Source organism: Takifugu rubripes, chromosome 11 (assembly GCF_901000725.2).
Source record: "Takifugu rubripes chromosome 11, fTakRub1.2, whole genome shotgun sequence".
NCBI lineage: Eukaryota > Metazoa > Chordata > Actinopteri > Tetraodontiformes > Tetraodontidae > Takifugu > Takifugu rubripes.
Genome location: NC_042295.1, coordinates 1,862,482 through 1,885,912, shown reverse-complemented (window position 1 = coordinate 1,885,912; position 23,431 = coordinate 1,862,482). Strand labels below are relative to the sequence as shown.

The 23,431-nt window shown below is 53.2% G+C and overlaps 4 protein-coding genes across 9 annotated transcripts; 2 read left to right on the top strand and 2 right to left on the bottom strand.

Annotated features, from left to right (window-relative positions):
* Window positions 1-1,929: 1,929 nt before the first annotated feature.
* On the bottom strand, window positions 1,930-13,292 carry snx19b (sorting nexin 19b). Of its 3 annotated transcripts, XM_029843392.1 has the most exons (14): window positions 13,020-13,283; window positions 12,198-12,523; window positions 11,932-12,126; window positions 10,710-11,822; window positions 10,444-10,633; window positions 10,273-10,373; window positions 10,081-10,200; window positions 9,887-10,008; window positions 9,709-9,799; window positions 9,488-9,638; window positions 9,002-9,131; window positions 3,902-4,086; window positions 3,749-3,836; window positions 1,930-3,256 (listed from the first exon to the last, which is right to left on the bottom strand). In XM_029843392.1, exons 2-14 carry the CDS (start codon window positions 12,459-12,461, stop codon window positions 3,133-3,135), a joined length of 2,874 nt encoding a protein of 957 aa, XP_029699252.1. In that variant the 5' UTR covers window positions 12,462-12,523; window positions 13,020-13,283; the 3' UTR covers window positions 1,930-3,132. The 3 variants fall into 3 exon arrangements, with proteins under 3 accessions (XP_029699252.1, XP_029699251.1, XP_029699250.1); XM_029843391.1 differs by having other exon boundaries at window positions 9,887-10,200; window positions 12,198-12,495; window positions 13,020-13,292; XM_029843390.1 differs by having other exon boundaries at window positions 9,887-10,200; window positions 13,020-13,291.
* Window positions 9,331-17,985, top strand: il4i1 (interleukin 4 induced 1). 4 transcript variants are annotated; one of them, XM_029843396.1, is made up of 8 exons: window positions 9,331-9,842; window positions 14,712-14,811; window positions 15,364-15,578; window positions 15,656-15,768; window positions 16,060-16,261; window positions 16,401-16,469; window positions 16,544-16,680; window positions 16,797-17,985. In XM_029843396.1, exons 2-8 carry the CDS (start codon window positions 14,781-14,783, stop codon window positions 17,563-17,565), a joined length of 1,536 nt encoding a protein of 511 aa, XP_029699256.1. In that variant the 5' UTR covers window positions 9,331-9,842; window positions 14,712-14,780; the 3' UTR covers window positions 17,566-17,985. The 4 variants fall into 4 exon arrangements, with proteins under 4 accessions (XP_029699256.1, XP_029699254.1, XP_029699255.1 ...); XM_029843394.1 differs by lacking the exon at window positions 9,331-9,842 and adding an exon at window positions 13,789-14,123; XM_029843395.1 differs by lacking the exon at window positions 9,331-9,842 and adding an exon at window positions 14,155-14,361.
* timm8b (translocase of inner mitochondrial membrane 8 homolog B (yeast)) lies at window positions 17,825-18,710 on the bottom strand. The gene is made up of 2 exons (XM_003977022.3): window positions 18,497-18,710; window positions 17,825-18,316 (listed from the first exon to the last, which is right to left on the bottom strand). Exons 1-2 carry the CDS (start codon window positions 18,596-18,598, stop codon window positions 18,149-18,151), a joined length of 270 nt encoding a protein of 89 aa, XP_003977071.2. The 5' UTR covers window positions 18,599-18,710; the 3' UTR covers window positions 17,825-18,148.
* Window positions 18,711-19,066: 356 nt separating this feature from the next.
* On the top strand, window positions 19,067-23,431 carry sdhdb (succinate dehydrogenase complex, subunit D, integral membrane protein b). The gene is made up of 4 exons (XM_003977023.3): window positions 19,067-19,191; window positions 21,366-21,476; window positions 21,925-22,075; window positions 22,562-23,431. Exons 1-4 carry the CDS (start codon window positions 19,143-19,145, stop codon window positions 22,725-22,727), a joined length of 477 nt encoding a protein of 158 aa, XP_003977072.2. The 5' UTR covers window positions 19,067-19,142; the 3' UTR covers window positions 22,728-23,431.

The following is a 23,431-nucleotide window of genomic DNA, read 5'->3' as shown; positions in this document are numbered from 1 at the left end:
CCAGCGCTAACGTCCATTAGCTCCCGACTGATTCGATCCCAGAGACCAGCTGAGGCCTGAAGGGGAGGACGCGGAGCAACGCAGGGGTGCTAGCCGCGTGTCGCTCCAAGCTAACTTCCTCTGATGGCTATCTGATTGTTAGCAGGCCATTAGCAACAACAGATGAAAACACAGAAGCACAAGAAAGAAGCTAATTGAGTTAGCAGTGCTGTAAGGCACCGGCATGCTAATATTGTTATCGGGGTTTTTAAAACGCGTCAGTTTCAACGTCGTCATCGGCCCCTCGAGGTTAAACCCTGAGGTCAGCTGACCCCACTAACCCCGCCCCCATGCGTCGTCACAACTGGAGCAACAAAAACTGCGGTGTTAGCTTTTGGTGGAAGCCGACGGTGCGGCGTAGCAGCGTCGGCTACATGGCTAAACATGACATCAAAGGCAGCGACAGCGCTTTCTTTGATGCCTCCACGCAGAAGATCAAAGGCAGCTTTCTTTCATGTGCTTGAATGCTAACCGTTAGCCGTTAGCAACATTTAGTCTTTTTAGTTTCAACGCGCAACCTAAATTAGTTACCGTTTAGCGGCAGGGGGCGTGTCGCCGTTGCCCCGCCCCTTCTGACCAGCGTCACTGACGTCACGCAGGGGTCTCTGCTAAAGCTCAACAACCGTTGTTAGCTAGCTACCGTCATGGTTAATTCCGCCTCCACCTCTTCTTCACGGCTGCTCGTCGCCGCCAGGTGCGGGTCGAAGCCGCGGGGCAGCAGCGCCCCCCGGCGGCCGCGTGGGGGACTGACGCCGACTCACCAGCGGGGGTTTGTCTCCATCTAGCGGCGACTCGGCCCCATCACAGGCGACCACGACGACACGTGATCACCAGCGGTCACAGCTTGAGCATTTTAAGCGGAGTTTAACCAAACAGATGTTCTTAAATATTCACAGATGTGTCCGTTTCTTTCTTTCTTTAGACAAAAATAAAAAGTTAAAGTTGTCAAATCGCCACTAGTCGGCGCCACGAGGCCTTTAATGACTTCTTAAACACGGTTTAAAAGTGAGTCAAAACCTGGAAAAGGCTGTAAACAAAAGCACCAAAGAGACGGTGAGCCTGTCGAACCGGAGCTGGAATGAACGTGCGCGTTTGTGGGGGCGTGCACGTGTTGCGTAACCTGTCGTGGGTGAAGAACATGTGGTTTCCATGTAGGTCGTCTGGAGCTGGAGGCCGCGGGTCGCACAGGACCGACGGCGGGAGCGAGGCGTTCCAAACATCCCGTTGCCACGGAGACCGACGGCTAGCATGTTTGGGCTCATTTCGCCCTAAATAGCAAAAAGTGACGAAATTGCTTGTTCTAAAAATAGACCAGCTCCTTTGGAAAGTGGCTGCAGGCTTCAGTTAGCTTTAGCTCAGCTGGTCTGGTGAGGCCAGATTTACCCTAGTCCAGGGGGACGGGGGCATCGGGGTAGGAAGTGGTGCCTCCCGGACCTGCCTGGGGGGGCAGGGAATAACTCTGACGTCACAGTTAGCGACCTTCCTCACCGGCCACCGTCTCGTAGCAACGTCTCGTAGCCCTGTTCAGGGCGGGGCTAATTTCCTCAGATTAGCGATGAAACTTGGCTAGTTAAAGGTTAGCCAGGCTAACGCCACCGGGCGCACCTACGGATGTAGTGTTGACCCGCTTTTGTTGGTGTTGTTTTAGCTCCACGCCGCCGTTTACGACGGCATTTTTAGAGTCCCGCTTTCTCGGTTTGTTTTGGGCGAGTTACGACTTTATGGGCTGTAACAAATTAGCGGGGGAGCTAACAGTCGGGAAAGGTTGAACGACACCACACGCACGGACGACTCCGCCGAAGCGTGCCTGGGACAAATTGAAAGAAACCTCGTAAAAGCCCCTCTCGTAAAAAGCTAGCGCCCGCCCCGTGGGAGAGAACACAACAGTCGGGTTGGCCACGCCCCCTTCGGGGAACTTTATTGTGTCGACATGATTGTGCTGGCGACTCCACGAGATTTTTACAGTGTAAAATGGGTCCCGTCTGCCGTGGAGGACGTCTTAAACGCAACATTGAGCGCTAATTCAAGCTAATACGTCGTTACGAGAGCAACGTTCCTGCTTTGTAAGATCCTTTACATCCGTAATTCTTAGTGATTTTATCACTGTGCAAATAAAAAAGTCACGTTAATACGAGAAAAAGGCCGATCCGAGTACATTTGTAGCGAGATTCTCTGTGGCGTTGGCACGGCAACCACACAGGCAACAAACGAGTCGTATTCGAGTTTTTCTTTTTACAGATTCATTGAATGACGTTAAACGCTTTGATCTCCTCATCAAAGCAGGTTTCAGCCGACGGCCATTTTAACAGAAACAACCGGAATGAAAGAAAAATTAGGAATTTTTAAAACAAGTTTCCAGTTTTAACGATAAAATCGCCAGACGGATGGTCAGACAGTCGTTCTAAGGCATCTCCGGGATGGCGCCTTCATCAGGCTAAATCCACAAAAGCACGTAGCAACGTCTCATAGCAACGTCTCGTAGCGACGCTCAGTCTTCAATCGGAGCTTCCGCTCATAAATAAATAAATACGCACAACCACAGGATCAAAGTGCAAAATGTCGGAATGGGGGAGAAAAAAGAGGATTTTCTTCACGGAATGATTCAGTCGGACCGGGCCTCCGCGCGGACGCGCGCCTTCAATCCGAAGGCTAACCGCTCCACGCTCAGGATATCCTGGAATGCTCCCGTGGTCTGATGCTAACCCACAGAAGAAGAACTTGAGATCTACGGAACGCCGTGATTTAGACGTGACGGCCCAAACGACCGTCCGGGGGGCCGTTAAAGGCCGGGAAAATTCCGACAGCACATCCCCCCCGGAGGGTTCGGAGCTCGGGATGATTATGTCACAGTCACGCGTGGCTGCACGTGGAACCAGCGGGACGGTGAAAAACGGGCCCGCGGGGGGCGATAACGGGGCGAACCCCAGCGGAGCGCCGAGAGATGGATGTCGGGAGGTTCGGGAAGGTCCGGGTCAGCCCAGGAGGTGGGGATGAGGAGGATGTAAAGTCCATCTGAACCGAGAGGGGGAGATCTGGCCCACACGTCCCAGGACACTGCGGCGCGGCGTTAGTGACACTTCCTGTCACTTCCTGTCACGCGGCCGAGTTCTCGGGGTTCCCGGAGAGCTTCTGCAGCAGGCGGCTCTGGAAGCCCTCGTCGGACACCTCAGGAACCAGCAGCTCCAGCAGGAGGTCCAGGATGCAGAAGACCAAATGTCTGAGAGGACACAGAGAACAAGGCTGAAGGTCACCTGCGGGTGGGCGGAGCCAAGATAGCATTAGCTGAGCAGGTAAAATAGTGCCACATTAGTCTGAGCTCCCAGGAAACACCTGGAACCCAACTGGGTTTGTTCTGAGACGGAGGCGACCGACAGGCAGCAGATACACAGGTGATCCACAGGTGATCGGGAAGCGGCGGCGTTCCGGTGCCGTGACAGACCGGGAGCAGCAAACATCTGTAAACCCTCTCAGGTGGTTGCGTAACCCGCCGCCTGCTGCTCGCTTCCAGGTGAGCGTCGCCTGCGGAGCCTCTGCGGCCCGTCCTAATTGGACCAGCTGCTGGCTCGCAGGACGCCAGAGTCCAGGCCCGGCACGCCACGGCGCTGCGGAGCGTCAGCAGACGCATTCCTTCCTCTCATCACGGAGCTCTGCCACATGTTCCTGCAGCAGGAAGCTCCGTCCTTCCGGACGCCGGCGTTCGCGTCCTTACCTGTTGATATCGGGGTCCTGGAGGGAGTCCAGAGCGCTCCGCCAGCTCCGCTGGTACTTGTGCGGGTCCACCATGTCAGAAACGGCGTCTACGACAGACAGACAGCAGGTTACTCGATGGCCCCGCCCCCCCCCAGGAACACCTGGCGTTTACCTGGCAGGAGCCTCATCAGGGAGCGCAGCGCTTCCTGCCTGGTGGCGTCCTTCTGCTGCCGGCTGCGCTCGGCCGGAGGCTCCGCGGGCAGCGTTCCTCCGGGCCACAGGGCCTCCTGGATCACCTGCAGGTACACCACCCAGTACCTGGTGCACGTCAGGTTGGCCACGCCCACGTCCAGCCACCTGAGGGGCGCGGACACGAGGTTAGCACGTTAGCGGTTAGCCGCATTCACCACACTTGGAGCTGGTGCCACGACCTCGGCAGGAGTTACTTAACCTCCTGACCTTAGGTGGGAAGGTCAAGAGGTCGGGTCGGATCATCACGCCTGACCGGACCGGGCCGGCTTTAGCCCTGGTCCCAGACCAGCCGGGAACGTAGCCTGTGCCGCGGCGCGTTCCCACCAGGATTTAAGGCTCACGCCGCAGCGGAGCCCGAGTGGAGCTGATCCCAAGACTGAAGCATTCCCTCCCTGGATCTAAGGTCATGTGACGAGTGTGTGTGTGTGTGTGTGTGTGTGCGGCAGCTCCGGGGCCTCGGCCCGGCCCGTAAAGCTGCGGCTGCTAATTGTACGCAGAGTTCTGGGGCCGTAAATAAGACGATTTCAGATGCGGCGATTTTTCCAGGACCCGCAGACCCCCTGAAACATTCCTAACACACAGATGTGTTGCGCAACAGCGCGGGGGGAACCGGCGACCCCCCTCTGGGCCTTCGGCTCCTTTTGCTCGCCACATGTGGCCCCTAATAAAGCTATTTCATTAGCTGCTGCGGGCTAGTTAGCGCGCCGCGCCGCTTCCCGCCGGGGTGTGGACGGACCCGTTGTGCCGGTCACTTTTCACAGCCGGAATTTCCATAATGATTCCACAGCGGGCCGGTCCGCGGGTCGACCCCGTCGGTTTGACGGACAGATGCGACCGAAGCGGATCTTTCCAAAGGATGAGCTCTGTGGAATTCCTGAAACCAGGGGGGGAAAAATCTTGCATCAATTTCCAGGCAGCGGAGAGGCAACTGGTGCCGGGGCAGAAGGCTCCCGCGCTCCGACGCCACCTAGCAAACATCGCTAAAGCTTTAGCTTCCCGCTAAAGCCAGGCGGGACAAACGGCCCATAGCTGCGTGAGTCCGGGGAGTCAGTGTTTATTCCGACCAAAGCTAAACACGGATCTGTGCATGTTTCCCCTCCTGTGATTCACCTGCGTGCCGTTACCTGCTCCGCCCTGATTGGTTCCACCTGTGGAACCGCCCCCGCACCGTTCCCTCCCGTCTCATGTTTTCCAAGCTCGAGAGGGGCAGAGAATTCCGATTAAAGCGTCGCAGGAACAGGAAGAGCGTCCAAGCGTCCGGGACGTGGATGCTAACACGACTCCAGCGTCTGTTGTGTGAAATCACCTCCATGTGCTTCAGCTGCCCCCCCCCCCCTTCCCGGCGCTCCGAGGGGAAACATGTGGGCCGATAAACGGGATCAACACGCTCCCTCCGCTGTTGTTGTTCCAGGATAAAAACCGATGCCGATTCCGCACGACACTTTTCCCCCACTCCGACGCCAGCGGCCCAAGTTAGCGCCACTTTCCCGCTGTCCCGTTTCCAGGCGATACAGGAGACTTTTCCTCTTCGATACCATCGTCTCGCTGCTCCCAACATCCCGGACGCTCGTTTCACATGTCGGATTAACCCATCTTGATAGATTCGGGTTATTCGGAATCCTCGAAACCGCAGTTTCCAAGAGAGGACCTAAAGGAACCGAGACTGGAAAAGTCCCGAAGAGCATCGGCTCGGGGCGCTTCCCTCAGGATTGAGAGCAACCCGGGAGATAAAGACCGCCGTTAGCATTAGCATTAGCATAGCATCCTCACCTGGGGGTTGACAGGATGCGTTCAAGTGCCGGACTGACTGCAGGACAAGTGAGTCCCAGCAGTAGAGGCTGTAAATAAAGGATTAATAAGTGGCTAACGCGTGCTAATGCGTGCTAACGCCTGCTAACGTAGCGAGCCTGCGCCCGGGCTGGATTCCGTCTCAGGAGGGGAAAACTATATGTATTTATCTGGCGTGGGGTTTGATGTTGACGCGGAGGGGAAAATGTGAGACGTGACCGTCGCTCACGCAATCAAACAAACGATCCAATTTACTTTTCAGCGGTAAAATCCCGTCCGAGTGGAATCGTGGTCGCGCTCCAGAGGTGGGAGGAATTCTGCTGAATGCCGGAATCCTGGGAGCGCCTGATCAATCCCAGACGCTGCAGCACGTTTCCTGTTTCGACACGTGTCTCGGCGACACATCGGGCCGCTCCTGCAGCCCTGGAACCGGACGGTCTGTCGACCCGCCGCTGCGGTGACATCACAGGACAGGAAGTGGGCGGAGCCAGCAGCCACGGGCCGCCGCGGGCTGCGGCTACTTAAAGACAAAAGATCCGGGCTCATCAGAAGGGGCATCGGGGTTCAAATCAATCCCGTAATAATCAATCGCCAGTGGAACCAATATTGGTGCCGTTACCACGGCGATAACACGAGCCGGAGTCACGTCAGCCAGGAGGCGGGTACGCGGCGCCCAGGCTGCAGCGGCGTTCCCAGTAACCATGTCCTAAAATGGGAAACTTAGACAGGAAAACCCCCCAGAGAGGATCAGAAACTGGGGGGAAAAGGACCCAAAACGGATCACATGTTCACAACCGGTGCTGACCGGGCTCGGGTCCAACCCTCCACCTGGACAAGTGCCCCGTCCGGGGCAAAAAGTGCCTGTGCTGGACTCCAATGGGATTTATCTCGGAGTCCATTTATGGCAAACGCCGGTCCGGTCCCGCTGGGGCCCGTTTGTGCTAAAATAAACCCAGGCCCAGTTTCCAGCAGACGGGTCGTCACCGCACAAGCACGTCTCCGGGGACCGACCGAAGACCGACCTCGGCTCAGGTGAGCTGCGGAAACGGACACCGCCCAGAGGTCAAAGGTCGCGGCGCATGTCGTCCTGTTAACCACCGGGGGCCAATATTTGGGTTTCAGGGTGGACACCAGAACCAAGGCTGCGCTGACATGAGCTCCTGATGCTCCCGCCTCCAACATCGCCCCCCCCCTCGGATGGCGATAAAGAACCTGGTCTGACACGGTCCTTCAGACCCGGATTAGAGCGGCTCCAGAGCCAGACACACACACCGCTAATAGCATTAGCCGCGACGCTGACACACAAACTGCCCCCCCCCCCCCGGCATCGCTGCGACCCGCCGTTTGTCAGGCGGGGGGGCGGAGACTGCTGACAGGTCCAACCCCCCCATCCTCCCCTCCAGCATCGAGCTGTCAGCGAGGCTCTCGCCGCCGCTCCGATTGTTTATGGAGGCATCAACGAAAATAAAGACTGGCGTCACAGGGACAGGTGCAGCAGAGCCCCGTCAGGCCGAGCGTGCAACCGACCCCCCCCCACATCTAAGACGACAGACGAGACTCTCGTTTATCTGCCCCCCCCCCCCACAGCTGACACAGAGACAGAAATCTCCCCAAAAGTGACTCCAGCTTCAGGGTTTTAGGACGCCGACGCCCGTCTGGCTGCTGCCCCGCTTTCCAGAGACGATGTTGTGGACGTGTCCCACTTTCCAGAGGGACGGCTTTTCCAGCCAGGCCTGTCAACACACACGTACACACACCGGGAGGACTGAGTCCTGGGGCCTGGTCCTGGATCCTGGGTCCTGGAGCCTGGGGCCTGGGTCCTGGATGCTGGGTCCTGGAGCCTGGGATCTGGGTCCTGGATGCTGGGTCGCCAATCAATCCCAGCGGGCTGAAAATGTGCCCTAAAATATATAACGGCGTCCTCTCTCGGGGACGGCGTCCTCTCTCGGGGATGGGATGGCGTCCTCTCTCGGGGACGGCGTCCTCTCTCGGGGATGGGATGGCGTCCTCTCTCGGGGATGGCGTCCTCTCTCGGGGATGGCGTCCTCTCTCGGGGATGGGATGGCGTCCTCTCTCGGGGATGGCGTCCTCTCTCGGGGACGGCGTCCTCTCTCGGGGATGGGATGGCGTCCTCTCTCGGGGATGGCGTCCTCTCTCGGGGATGGGATGGCGTCCTCTCTCGGGGATGGCGTCCTCTCTCGGGGATGGCGTCCTCTCTCGGGGATGGCGTCCTCTCTGGGGGACGGCGTGACCAGCGGAGATTCCTTCCACGCCGCGGCGTGCATGTTGACAGGCCGCCGCCTGATTTAGCCGCGGCTGGACAAAAGTGCGCGGCCTTTCGTGCTGGGCTGATGCAGCTTCCCAGAATAGAGGGGGGGGTATTGATAGGAAGGAGCGGTATTCCGGGCCCCCCCCCCCCCGGGAACGTGAGGTCACGACACCGAGAGCACAACAAGAACCTGAGAACACTGAACATTGTTTACCGGCAGCTTCATGGACCTGGGACAGCTGTTTATAGAGGCCGTGTCAGGTGCTCTCCTGCAGGGTGTGTGGGTCCGAGGGGGGGGCGGGGGGGCGCGTGGCCCCGGCGCCCTCACACATGGATCTGGAGAGGCTCAACGCTGGAGCAGCTGGACGGGAGCTTTCCAAAGCATAAACAGTCTGAAGAGTCTCCTGACCTGCTGTTTCCATCACTTCATTCCTGTAGGAACCAGTGGAAGAGATGGTGCAGATCAGGAGGGGGGGGGGGGGGGGGGGGTCCTGACACAGGAACCTCCAACCAGATCCAGGTGTGAGCCCTCGTTACGCTGCTCAACCAGCAGATAAACATGGTGGAACTCAGGTTTTTCCGGTCCTGAAGTGTCGGATCAGAGAGACGGAGACGGAAATCCTGCCAAACCTCCCACACTTCCCCGTCCTGGTGACCTCTGATGACCCCTGATGAGCGTTGACGACAGTTCCTGGCAGCTCCCAACGGACATCTCATCCACTTTGGACCTCTTAATTGTCCAAACCAAGACGTCGCTGCCTTTTCCGCATTTCCCCGATTTAGCCCGGACACGCGTTGGCGTCATGTCTGGAAAGCCGACTATAATTACACCTAATAACCAAAATAACCCCGAATCTTCGGGGGCTGAAAGTCTGCGACGGTCTGAACGAACCACAACCTGCGTCCTGTTCAAACCGGCTCATTTGTGTTTACGGTTTCTTTCTGGGTCTCTCTGCACGTCACCTGTCGATGAGGGTCCCGAACAGCAGTCTGACGGTCTTCTGCATGTTTTCGGTGCACAGCCAGCTCCACTGGTTCCTGATCAGCAGGCACGCGATGTTCAGGGCCACCTCGGCCAGCGCCGTCTCCGATCCTGCGTGGAAAAAGGGATTAAAACAACCAAAAACACGGAATATCATCGCGCCGCCGCTTTCTGAGCATAGACGTGTTAGCAGCGCCCCCGCGTGGCCGGGCTCTGGAGGTGCAGGCGTTAACTGGAAACCGTCCACATTCTTCGAATGCCGAGAGAAGGCAGGAAAACAACAAACTCCACGTCGTGTGGAAGCCTGCCGCCGCTCCACAACAGATAAGAGCTCGGCCTCCGGGATTAAGAGGAATTTTGGCTGTTTTGAGGGGAAATCTCACTCATAACTCGGCAAATAAACACAGTAAACTCAGGCTAAAGCAGGAACAACTCTGAGAATTTGTTCCACTCTGACTCGCTCCTACCGCGTTCCTGAACGTGCTTCTCCCTCAGTCGGACATCCAGAACCTCTGCGTGTTCTGGACTCTCCTCCCGCTCTGGATCAGCTGCGGAGGCCAGTTTTTCCTGCTCGGTGATCCAGGTTTCCAACTCTCCCAGAGACATCCTGCTGAACACCTTTGAAACCAGGAGAGAACGTTAAAAACAAACGGGCGAGAATCCGCGTTCGTCGAGGAGAGCGCCTCACCGTGTTCCTCTGCTCGCAGCTGAACTGAACCGGCCTGACCTCGGCGCCGTTCACGAAGGGGACGTTCTTATTGGAGAACCTCAGGCGAGACCTGGCGGGACAGACGAGGCCATCCCATCATCAATAAATAACAGGTAACTTCAGAGGCGGGGGGCTAACGCCCCCCCAGGAGTCCTACTTGCTCTTCTTCTCAGATCCTAGCTTCAGTCCGTCCACCTCTGCTTCATCCTCCGTCGGGCTCTGAGCTTCCGGCCGAGGGAACGCCGTCTTCAGGGTGTCCACGATGGCGTTGACCACGATCTGAAAGACACGTGGATTCATCACCTGACCGCCCCCCCCGCCCACGAGGAGGATGAGAACCCAAGCAGAGACCTTGTCGATGCGCGAAACGATGAAGGGCTTCTTCACGAAGGCGATCCTGGCGTCCGTGTTGAGCGCCAGGAACTCCCGCATCTCCTCGCTGGCGGCGACCTCGGACGCGGCGCAGAGTTGCTGCAACAGGCGACAGGCGTCAGACGGGGGCGGAGCCGCCTCGGCGGCGCCGTCATGCCGGATTTCACCCACTTTCAGAAACGTTTCCAGAAGCCCTTTCCTGGCCTCGATCTTCTCGCTGTCCATGTTTCCGAACGGCATGTCGGGGAACATCTTCTTCGGACCTTTCACGCCTGAAAGAACCGCAGAAGCAGGTTGGACCTCCACGCCTCTCCGGGGGGGGGGGGCTCTAACTGGATTTACCCTTGAGCAGCTTCCGCAGCTCCGCCTTCTCCTCCAGCCGCGTCTGCAGGTTGAGGAACTCGCTGTACCTCCTGTTGACCGTGTGGTAGGCCACGGCCGAAGGGTGCTCGCACGCCGCCAGCACCACGTCCACGCCGTCTGGGCCCGGTTGGCAGCCGCCTGGATTCTCACAGCCCATCGCCGTCTCGTACTGGGAACCAGAACGTTAAGGAACGCCTCAGCGCTTCTGTCGTGCACGATCAGAGGAGGGCGGAGCTCGAACTGACCTTGATGGTGTACAGAGTGTAGGGGTGCGAGCCGGTTCCTCGGTGCTCCTTCGCCGTGATGGTTCCGGTGATGCGCAGGTTCTGGATGATGACCGGCCCCTCTGGGCTGCTCAGGGGGTCGAAGCTGAAGGACGGAACAGGAGAGGAGCTGCGCAGCGGGCTGCCTTCGCTCAGCTCCCCGAGGTTTCCCGGGGAACCCTGTTCCACGCCCAGGTGGAGCTCCCTGGAGGGGGTCACCAGGGGGGAGCTGGCCTCCCTGACTCGGGGGATCCCGTCTCCACACCCAGCTATCGGGAGGCTCTCCACTCCGGAATTGACCAGGAGTCTGGGGCAGGACGCTTCCGTCGGGCTGAGATAGCCGTCGTCCAGGTCCGGGTCGTCGTCCTCGGCGGAGGAACGCGCCGTCTGCCTGGCGCACAGCGCCCCCTCCTGGACGAGCTTGACCAGGGAATCCGTCTGAATTCGATTACAGTCGCCAAAAGGAGAGTCGGGTTCGGGCTCAGAAGACAAGCTGGACCTGCTTCCTCTCAGGCAGGACCCTGGGGGTTCTTCCTCGGTGGTGTTCTGTGGGCGGGGCGCCTCCTGGGCGTCAGCGACGTCACGTCCAGCGGACTCAGGTGAGCTCACCTCCGTCTCCGTTCTGAGTGGAGGACCTTGAGGCGAGCTGAGACACGTTGCCTCCTGCAGGGGCGGGGCCTCTGTCGGCGCCACCGCGGGAGGACCTGCAGCCGGTCGATCCTCTGGCGGATCCGCACCGCCGCACACTTGGATAATCAGGCCGTTCAGCCAATCGGGGTCAGACAGTCGGGCGAAGAAAGGCAGCAGGACGTTGCAGGTTATGAGCTCCCCCACCACGAAGCGGCCGGTGCGGCTCTCCAGGTGGGGCGACGGCACCAACACCTGCAGCAGCAGGTCCGCCACCGCCCTGGTGTAATTCACCTCCAGCGCGGCGTCGGTCACCGCCAGATGAGGCGTGGCGAACCGGGAGTAGGCCCCCCAGAGGCCGCCCTGCCCCTCGGCCGGGGGCCCCTGCTGCTCGCCCCACAGCTCCTTGGCTCGGATGAAGTCTCGCAGGTGGCAGCCAAAGAGATTCAGGACCCTGTGGGTCAGCTCCTGCCGCCGCCAGGAACAAGAGAAAACAGCACAATGACCCTTTCGGCTGTTAATTCTACAGTTATGGTTGTTCTGGCTTCTCAAAAACAACCGGTACGGCTCCAGATACCTTCCTGTCCACCTGTCTGGCGCGCCTTTTCATCTCCATGGCCATGGAGATCATCGCCGCCTGGACCTCCTTTTCGAAAGCACTCTCGGAGGACACGGTCGAGAACCAGGACGCGACAAAGTCCCTGATGATCTTCCTGACCGTGTTGTGGATCTCCTCATCCAGCTGACACTCGTCACCCTCGGTGGAGGGAACCTGGGGTTTAGGACAAAACCCTTCTAAATAAACTCGAACCGCGTCAACACTCTGTGAAACGGCACTTTTACCGGTTCCAGGGTGATGAACCTCTCCAGGTGGACCAGGTTGTTGGACTCCAGGATGGCCTGTGAGGTGAGCCAGCCGCCATACACCACCAACAGGCTGGTGAACACACACAGGAGCCAGATGTTGACCAGCAGGTGGAACAGTACCAGCCACGCCAGCAGGACGCCGAAGCCCAGCAGGCTCCTCTGTCCCAGCACCTCGGCCATGGCGGCGCCGGAGGGGCTGCCGTGTCCTTTAGCACCCTCGGGATGGAAGGTGGAGATCATGGGTGCCGGAGCAGCATCTCACCCTCGAACAGCGCTGGAGGAAACCAGTTGGAGGACTTTAGCTGTGGTGACAAATACATAATTGGACCTTCACACATTAAGGCCCAGTTCTGCTGGGATGAACAGGACTGGCACCGTTATCTTCTGGGACTAAACCACCGCACCCATCTTCTACAGCTTATCTAATAATGGGCCGGTGATCCACAGAGATGGAGAACTCCATTAGCGGCGACAACGACGCATTCGGAACCGTTTAATATGTTTCTCCCGGTCAATTCGATGCTAAAAGGTCCACTGACATTAACAACACGAGTCTGTGATATTAAAGGGGAAATCTTGATTGTGACGTTCTTTAATAACACAGTTAAATCCACTGTCAATAAAGAAAATGTGCCTTTTCTGTGTACGTAGCATTAGCCTGCAGCGCAAACAGCCAGGCGTCGCTTAGCAGCTGTCCGTAAAATGGAGCCCTTCTATTATGGGATGTGTGAGCAGGCGTCTCGTCGCGCGTTATCGCACGCGCGATCTATACATTGAAGATGAAAAACAAGACTGTACCTGCATGAGATTTGATAGCGCTCATTGCGAGCGCTGCCCAGCGGCTGCGGTGTTGACTTCCGGTGTTGTGACGTGCGTTCAAATAAATCAAAATATGAGGCAAAAGGGGTCGTGAAAACCGCTTTTATTCAATCGTAACAGCAAATACGCTACAAACACATTCAATATAAAAGCGGTAATGAAACGGCATGAGAAACGGGCATGAAAAAACTACACTTTCTATTCTTCTTCTTCGCAAAGACTCCTGGGATATGTAGTTTGGTTCCGGAATTTTCTTCATTTTCGATATTAATAATTCTTCATATAAAAAATACCCCTGTATAGCTCTCATATGTATAGCTGTATGTAGCTGATGTGAATGTAATAAGTGACAGTGTTATAATAAGGACATTATATTTGATCTCAACTGTTGATATAGTTTTACCAGTTGAAGCAATAGAGAGATGTGCAAATCCTTCAGAAAAATAAAAGATGAATGTGTATTTTCACACAAAGGCTATAATGAAAGTCGACTCAGCCGTCTGCACCGCAGTGGTGCAGATGCACATTTTAAAACCACATCCTTTGTGCATCAGAAAATCACTTTACCCTAGTGGTAGAGGGCATCAAAGCGGCACAGCGGTTTTGAGAACATCTATTATTTTTAAGAATTCACACCTCTTATTATACATTAACATGCAAAACCTCAATTTGAATCCTCTTTAGGTCACTGAACTCTGCGTTTCCACACATGCGGAGGAAAATGTGAAATAAAACCCGACCCTTGGCCCCAGATAATTCTGCATTCAGCTGAGGATGGTGCATAAATTCACGTCGCCATAAGACGTCGTGATGCTTAAGTCGCACCTGAGCAGGTGAGTTTCCCCTCAGGGCACCTTAATCCTCAAATCAGTCAGAAAATCAAAGATTAGGAACAGATTCCTGCTCCTCCTCATGCCGGGTCATCTTGTGGTCATTTCTTGTTACTCATTCGGTCAAAAACTTCAGCTGCTTTTTTTTGTCTGGAAAACGAAACTTTTCAAGACGTCTTCTTTCGCTTTCACCTCCTGCAGAAGATAAAAACTTGCCCGGTCGGTCGGCTCCATCACAAAAGGCTGTGGGCAAGTAAGTACCCGTCTTTCTTTCTCCCGCTTCAGTAAATTAAAAAGAAACGCAGAGAGACATTAAAGAACAAATCTTTCGGGGTTTGAGTTGAGGCTGTGATTTCATGAACTGGCTAAATGAGAATAAATGGGTTCTTTTATTGACTAATCCCGGTGAATTAGCTCTAGCGTTTAGATTAGTGTGACATGGATTCCGGCGCATTTCAGATGTTGAAAGGAGTGAAGACGGAGTCAACGAGGTATGCCGATGACTAGTGTAACCTCACTAATCTGATTTGTTCAGTGTGGTTGACTCCGGAGCCGCTGTGGGAAAATATTTCTGGAGGACCCGAGGAAGGGGGTCCTTTCTTAAAGTGGCCTTGGGTTTAGTTGGTTACCAGCTTTTCCAGGCAACTGCGGGTATGGATGAGTGAAGGTTTAGTTGGGCCGGAGCTCCTCGTTTTCTCCTCAGTCATGAACAGTTTTACAACAACTTACCAAACTTTACCTCTGCTGAAGGTCAGCCGAAGTCCACCCTCGCCTGCCTCCTGTGTGTTTAAGGACATTGATCCCGATTTTCCTGATTTTTTTTAAAATTCTTTATCTTTAGGTTTCATCTTCCTCAAACAGCATCAACGGCAGAAGGAGAAGATCCAACATCTGGAGCTCTGTGGTGAAGATGATCCCTCACACGGCGCTCTGCACCTTCTGTAAGTCTTAAATCAAGCGGATGTGTTTCTTTTTTGTCTTTTTGAACGAGTCTGTACCAGCGGGGGTTGTAAAAACACCCACCATGTAAACACAACCTGACTAAAAGTCCAAGAATGCGATGTCAAATGCAGTTTTCTCCTAATAAACTACTTACAGGCTCCTATGGGTCACGAAAGTACGGGAAGAAATTTGGGCCAAAATTGTAATGCAACTGAATTTAAGGACAGTAAATTTATGCCAGAGGTTGCATTTTTCTAGATATTGTGTGTAAAACGGATTTTTATACGGAGTTTTAGTTCTTTTTGAAGCCACCAGGACCGGTTCTGCTCAGAACTCTGATTCTAATCCCTCAGATCTAAAAACAGCAACTACAATTTTACGAGCCTCCCAGAATTCCCACCAGTAAATGTAGAACTGAAGAACCCTCTCAAAAAACCCAGCAGAATTCCAGCTGAATTCCCGTAAACCAGGATTTCTCTTCGACCCGGATGACTGAGAACATTCCCGGACGTAGAACCTGGTGGTTTTATTGTGGCTTCTCCCTCCCTCAGTTCCTCTGGCGCTGGTCGGCGTGGTGGTGTTCGCTGTCGGCGGGATTTTTGGAGATCCTCTTTTCGAGTGCCTGCAGGACGCCGATTACTCGGAGCTTCTCGACATCGTCGAGAAGGGACTTCCCGCCACCAAGTCCCCGCGCCACGTCGCGATCGTCGGCGGGGGGATTGCCGGACTGACGGCGGCAAAGTTTCTGGAGGATGCCGGGCATAAAGTAAAATAAGTTGATGGTTTTTGCGTGTTTCCTGTTCGAGCTACAACGTAAAACGCATATTAATGTTCTTCTATGAGGTGACGATAATAGAGGCCAGTCACCGGACTGGAGGACGCGTGGAGACGTTCCGCAACAGGAAAGAAGGCTGGTACGTGGAAGTGGGAGCTATGAGGATACCCAGCTTCCACAAGTGAGTAAGCGTGCCTCTGTTTATTTTTCTGGTCCTCGTCGTTACCATGACAACGGTCAATCGCTGAAGCGAAATGAAACCACGGGATTTTTTGGATTACCCCTTTTTAAAGTGTCTGAAGTAAAATATGGATCCTGACAAAGGAGCTAAAGCTTCAGCCGCACAAGATTCCCGTTTTAAATGTTTATCTCTAAGAATATTAACCAGATACTTTGGGAAAGGGGCGGGGCTTAGCTGTTGGTCAACTCAGACACAGACCAGTTCAACCCGCCGATTCGCTCCTTTCTTCAGGATTCTGCTGTCTTTCGCCGCCAAGCTACAACTTTCCCTCGACCACTTCGTCCAGGATGACATCAACACCTACTACTTCGTGAACGGCGGCCTTCAGAAGACGTACGCGGTGGAGATCAACCCCAGTTTGCTCAATTACCCCCTGGCTGAGCAGGAGAGGGGGAAGTCGGCCGCTCAGCTCTTCGGTCAAGCTCTCCAGAAGGTCGGTGTTAACGTTTACTCATGTTTTAATGAGCATTTCTGCTGTAGCCTAGAAAGGAACAGCCTTACCTGAACCCTTGCATCACCTTTGAGCTGCTTCTTTTTGTGATGTCGATTTACCGCCTGTTTCCCGTGTGCAGGTGAGAGATGACCTCGTGGTCATGGGCTGCCGCGCCATGTTGGGTAAATACGACTCGTACTCGGTGAAGGTAAAGCTTCTTGACATTGACAGTGTTTCGCCACGGGTGGTTCTGTTCGGAAAACGGGAGTTTGTGTCCTACAGGAGTACTTGGTGAAGGAGGGGAACCTGAGCCGCGGAGCTCTGAGGATGATCGGCGACATTCTGAATGAAAACAGCCTCTTCTACATGTCACTGGTCGAGATGCTCTACATACAGTCCGACATCAACGACAAGACCGAGTGAGTGAAGGTGTCCTTTTGGCCACCTGGGGGCGGTGTGGCACCAGGCAGTTTTTAGCGTGGAGAGCTCGTCCGTGAATTGTTAAGATGCAGCTCGTGAATGTTCTCACCTGTAGATACTTTGAAGTGACGGATGGATTCGAGCACCTCACCAACTCGTTCTACCGGCTGCTGAACGCCACCATCCTGCTCAACTCCAAGGTCAAGCTGATCGACCAATCAGGTGGCACCAATGTGAGGGTGGCGTATCAGGACCGGCGCAATTCAGGCTCCCTGAGCAACTTGACGGTGGACTACGTGCTGGTCACGCCCACCGCCAAGGCCACCCTCTTCATCGACTTCAAGCCCCCGCTGTCCGGGGACAAGATGGAAGCGCTGCGCTCGGTCCACTACGCCAGCTCCACCAAGGTGGTCCTCAGCTTCAGCGAGCGTTTCTGGGAGAAGGATGGCATCAGAGGGGGGAAGAGCATCACCGACCGGCCCTCTCGCTTCATCCATTATCCCAGTCACGCCTTTTCCGGGACTGCCGGCGGTGCCCTCCTGGCCTCCTACACCTGCTCCGACGACTCCACCCTCTTCCAGGGAATGAATGACGATGAGCTGATGGCCGTGGTTCTGGAGGACCTGGTGAAGATCCACGGTGAGCGGATCAGGCCTCTGTGGACGGGCGGGCTGGTGAAGAAGTGGGGCCTAGATCCTTACAGCCTGGGTGCCTTTGCACTGTTCACCCCCTACCAGCAGGGGCAGTATGCTGGAGAACTGTTCGAGAGTGAGGGCCGGGTACACTTCGCAGGGGAACACACCGCCACGCCACACGGATGGATCGAAACGGCCATGAAGTCTGCGCTCAGAGCGGCCAGAAACATCAACAAGCTCACACTTTAGTGTCTGTAAGCGTAGCTTGTTAACAGCAAACTCAACGTCCGCGTAGAAACAGTTGAATAGCATGAACTCGCCAGTAGATTTTTGTATTTATTCTATTGTAACAAAAATGCGTGTTTTGGCCTGTCACTGTACAAAACGAGACTGTATTTCTCAAAAATAATAATCCAAATCAGTGACTTTATTGGTACGACAGGTAGATTTGCATAATTCAGAGTGTTGTCTGATAGGCTGTGTGAAGAGGAAACTACAGCTCAAATGCATAATTCCCAACATGGTGGATTTAATGTGTCAGCTACAGACACTTGAGACACAGGTAAAACAATCAAATAAAAAGTCAAGAGCCACCCAGGCTTCTCCTGCACTGCTTTCCACTCTGCCCTGAAGTGGTGTGAAACATTAAACATGTTTTTACTCATCCAACGTCATCCTGTTATGTACATTTATTGGAGGACCGATTTTTAGACAATTCCTTAAAGAAAGTGCGTTCGGACTTGGATGGGGTTATTAAATGCTGTTGTCAGCAGTCAGCCGAGGGCAGAAATGGTCAGTTAGAAATGAACCCGTCCTCTGTGGGCCAGCCCCATCAGTGGCCGCCCTTCTGCACCATCTGTGAGAAGCGGTTGGTGATCATCAAGGTGGTGTCGATGAAACGCTCCACGCAGTTCTGCAGGCACGTCTCCGTCCGGTAGTCCAGCTTCGAGCCTGGGCTGTCCACGCATTTGTCCCAGCACACATCAGTGAAAGTGTGAACCTGGTATAAACAGAGAGGGCATCAGCACACTGGTGATACACATCCTTCTGCTGCTACTGCTAAATAGCATAGCCAGGGTAGCTGCTAAGATGCAGTACCGCCAGTGGCCACTAGGGAAACGTGTCTTCTGTGAGGCTCCCAGAGGTAGCAAATTAGCATTTTAGCGGCTAGCATACAAACCTGTGCCTGGAACTGTGCTTTCTGTTGTTCAATGGCGATCATACGCTGGAGCTCCGTCGCTTCCGCCTTCTCCGACGCGCTTAAATTATCAAATGAGTCCATCCTTCGGCAAGAACAGCGCCTTGCTGCACAAATTACCGGTAACACCGAGGTTACGTCCTGTGTCGGCTACACCCGGAAGTGTTTCTTTCCGCGACCGCGTGACCTTCGTGTCCGCCGGAAGACGAGTCGCTCGATTTCGCTGATTTTCAAATCATGTGACTGGCGGATGCGCGGCTGCGTCCAGCCGCTGTGACGTTTGTAAATCATCGCTTTAACGCAACTTTTCAAAACACTATAACCTTGTTTACCTGAAATATCATTCTTGCGGAGAACAACACCAAACACGCCACACGCAGTTTTAATTCAATAGTCTTTGCTTTGACATTTTGAACGTGATCGTCTAAAATCGGAATTCGACGGCATCAATTTTATCACATCATTTTGATATACTGTCTTTTCTCTAAATCACATTTTCCCATCATTCCGAATAATTCCTGAATTAAAATGAATAATGTTAGGCTTTTTAAAAACCACAATCGTTGTCGCTGTGAAGAGGGGGAAACTACATCCGGGTCACGGTGGTGACCTTGGTTAGTTGATCATCATGGCGGCGATCGTCCGGTTGAGTTCTGTGTGTCGTAGAGGAGTCAAACGTGAGCATTTCTGTCTCTTTACAACATTTCTGAACGTTTGTACGTTGCGCTCTCAGGCCAGCTGATTTTAACGAGTTCGAATGTTTGCGGGGTTGCCGATTTATTCTCTGGTTTAAGAAGTAAACCTGAACCCTGGACGTTCACGACGTCATCAAAATCAGTGACTCGAACACTTTGGTGATGCTGTGAGGTTAAATCGTCATACGGGAATGGCAAAAGTATGACGTTGCTCGAAGGAGGCGTAACGCAGAGCACGAAATCCTGTCCTGTCATTCGGCTTTTATATTAAAACGAAAAAACACTCGCATTCGCCTCCATCAGACCCTTCTATCGTTCTCTCTTTCCCTTCAATCACCGCAATAAATTCATCTGTTTCGGTTAGAAACCGTCAGCAGGTTTGACTATTTCTTTAGTTGGCGTATACAGTATATTCTAATTCTGCAAGACGTACAGTGAGAGTAAAAAGTATTTGATCCCTTGCTGATTTTGTTGGTTTGTCCACTAATAAAGACATGATCATTCTATACTTTTAATGGTAGATGTAGTCTAACACGGAGAGACAGAATATCAAAAAGAAAATCCAGAAAATAACTTTAAAGAATTTATTTTAATTTATTTGTTTTTCATTGAGGGTAATAAGTATTTGATCCCTCTATCCAAAAGCACTTAATATTTGGTGGCAAAGCCATTGTTTGCAAGCACAGCGGTCAAACGTTTATTGTAGTTAACCACAAGGTTAGCACACATATCAGGGGGAATTTTGGCCCACTCTTCTTTGCAGATCCTCTCTAAATCATTAAGGTTGGTGGGCTGTCGCTTGGCAACTCGGACCTTCAGCTCTCTCCATAGATTTTCAATTGGATTGAGGTCCGGAGACTGGCTGGGCCACTCCATGACCTTAATATGGTTCTTCTTGAGCCACTCCTTTGTTGCCTTTGCTGTATGCTTTGGGTCGTTGTCATGTTGGAAGACCCAGCCACGGCCCATTTTCAGCTTCCTAGCAGAGGGGAGGAGGTTGTCCCTCAGCACTGCACGGTACATGGCTCCGTCCATCTTCCCAGTGATGCGGTGAAGTAGCCCTGTGCCCTTGGCAGAGAAACACCCCCAAAACATAATGTTTCCACCTCCATGCTTGACGGTGGGCACAGTGTTCCTGGGATCATAGGCAGCATTTTTCTTCCTCCACACATGACGAGTAGAGTTTAGGCCAAATAGTTCAATTTTGGTCTCGTCTGACCACAGAACCTTCTCCCAATCACTTTGTGCATCTTTGAGGTGATCATTGGCATACTTTAGGCGAGCCTCCACATGTGCCTTCTTAAGCAGGGGTACCTTTCGGGCACTGCAGGATTTTAATCCATTGCGGCGCAAAGTGTTGCCAATTGTTTTCCTGGTGACTTTGGTCCCAGCTGCCTGGAGGTCATTCACTAACTCCTGCTGTGTGGTTGCAGGCCGATTTCTCACTGTTCTCATGATCATTGCCACCCCACGAGGTGAAATCTTCTGTGGAGCACCAGACCGAGGTCTATTGATGGTCATGTTATACTTCTTAAATTTTCTCACAATTGCACCAATAGTTGTTACTTTAATACCCAGCAATTTGCTAATGTTTTTGTAGCCCATTCCCGATTTATGCAGGTCAACAATCCTGTCTCTGAGGTCCTGAGAGAGTTCTTTGGTCTTACCTATGGTGGAGAGTTTGGAATCTGATTGTCTGATTCTGTGAACAGTTGTCTTACACACAGGTGATTAGTTAGAACTGGTGTCTTCAATTCAGGTAACCAGTTGTTTGGGAGCGTCTAACTGGTCTGTGTAAGCCAGAACTCCTAATGCATACTAGGGGATCAAATACTTATTTCCCTCAATGAAAAACAAATAAATTAAAATACATTCTTTAAAGTTATTTTCTGGATTTTCTTTTTGATATTCTGTCTCTCCATGTTAGAATACATCTACCATTAAAAGTATAGAATGATCATGTCTTTATTAGTGGACAAACCAACAAAATCAGCAAGGGATCAAATACTTTTTACTCTCACTGTACGAATGAATTCAAAATCGGATCGTTATTATTGGCTGCGCCTTATGGAGCAGTCAAAGCTGAGGTTCATTTGGTTTGAGATGTTACATTTAGGTCTTGAGTCCTTTGCTAATGCGTCTGCTTGTCCCTGCAGCTCTGTTCTACCAAAGCACTTTGCTGGCCAGGCCGCTGGTTGTCCCGCACCAGCCCCAGGAGCAGCCGTACATGCTGACGGCTCACATCCACGCGTCGCAGGCCCTGCAAGGTCGGCGCCAGTGTCTATTCAGGAAAAGCCAATTTATCAAGTTTTCAGTTAAAAACAAAAACAAAACCTGAAACCAATCTGCGGAGAGGAAGTATAACACAGCTCCACGAAATGACTATTATATCTGACAGACAGCTGCAGTATCACTTCCTGTCGCATGAAACAGGTTTCCGGAAATGGCCTCGCAGAAAAAAAACTGATTTAGTTGTTTTCACCTCTTTTAAATGGTCCTAACGGAAACCCAGAAACTTACAAGTAAAGGTCACACATGACTGCAGAGAATATTTGCTGAGTGCGGGTGTTTTCTGCCGTGGGTTCTGCAGAATGCCGGTGGCCATTACAGTTTGGTACAAAATCAACCGGCTGCCAAAAAGACTGGATAATTGTGACGACCCTCTTATATCCCTGACAGTAAACAGCACTTCCTGTGTTCTGCTCTGTTCTACAGCGGGCTCTGGCTCCAAAGCGGCCTCCCTGCACTGGACAGCAGAGCGGGTTCTGAGCATCCTGCTGCTGGCCATGGGACCTGCAGCCTACTTCAACCCTGGTCCGGTCATGGACTTCTCCCTGGCAGCTGCTCTGACCCTGCACGGGCACTGGTAAGAACCGCCGGCGACCGGAGCACCCCGCCAGCTGTATCGTGTTTGTTCCCTCCAGCACCTTCCATTTATAACCCAGAAAAGCTACTTCCTGTTTGGTGTTCCTGCTCAAATGTGCAAGCCGCTCACAGCTCGTGTGGCTGGTTCCAGCTTTGTTTGCAGACCTGAGAGAGCGCGGCAGCAGCTTAGCGTCGGGGCGATGTCCTCCTCCGTCACTCAGAGTGTAGATTTAAAGCGGCGCAGCCGCTCCGGGGCACAAATCCCTGTCACGCGTGCCGCCAAGTTCAGCCGAAGTGCCAGAGTGCACGTCTCAAAGGGTTAAAGCACATTTTCTTTGACCAGGCCCAGTCGGAGGAATGCTCCGCTGTCTCTCGGCATCATTAGCGGTCTGTGCTAAGAGGATTGGTCTCTGACGTGATGAAACGCGGCTCTGCCGTCTGAAAAAGCTTGGGTTTTCGCTGACTTCGGCTGCTTGTTCTCCCACAGGGGCATCGGGCAGGTGCTGACAGACTACGTTCACGGCGAACCCAAGGTCAAGATGGCCAACGCGGGCCTCTTCCTCCTGTCTACCCTCACCTTTGCTGGTCTTTGCTACTTCAACTACAATGACGTGGGCATCTGCAAAGCCGTCGCTCTTCTGTGGAGCAAATGAACTTGGGGAGGGCAGGGGAATATTGTCTAATTTAAGAAGAAAATCAGCTAAGTTGTCTGTAAATTCATTTGAATATATATCACTGTTATTCCCAGCCAGTCATCCTAACTCTGGTTAATTTCCCGCCTCTTTTTGTTTCATAAATTCCACTCCTTTTCCCTTTCTCCTCACTTTCCCTCGTAGCTTTCCGTGTTGGCAACATTTCCACGTGGTTAAAAACATCAACGCTCGACAAAATTGTGCGTCGGTGAAGGTGGAAATGAGCTTTATAGTCGTTCCACGAGAAAGGAGATACTGCTCCTGGTGAAAGTATGAGGCAGAGCGAGGGAGGGATTCAACTACAGCCATTTTATTGAGTGTGTAATTGTATTTTACGACGAATGCTGTCTATTTTTTTTAGTGTTATGTTGCCACTTCATCAAGTTGCATCTGTTGAATCTAAAAGACGTAAAACGGACGTGTTTTTCCTGAACAGGAACACAAGAAGTGTGATGATGAACTGTGTGCATCCCACGACCCCCTTGTCTCAACGGGAGCTAATGCTGCTGGCATGTTTATAACGGAGTGTAATAAACGATGATTAAGCTGCGTCACGCACCGTCCTCACTGGACCGCAACGTTGTGCTACGCTGTGAGAAAACCGAAAATTAAAACATCTTGACAGAATCTGTGGCTTTAAAAATTGTGGAGTGTACAATGAATTT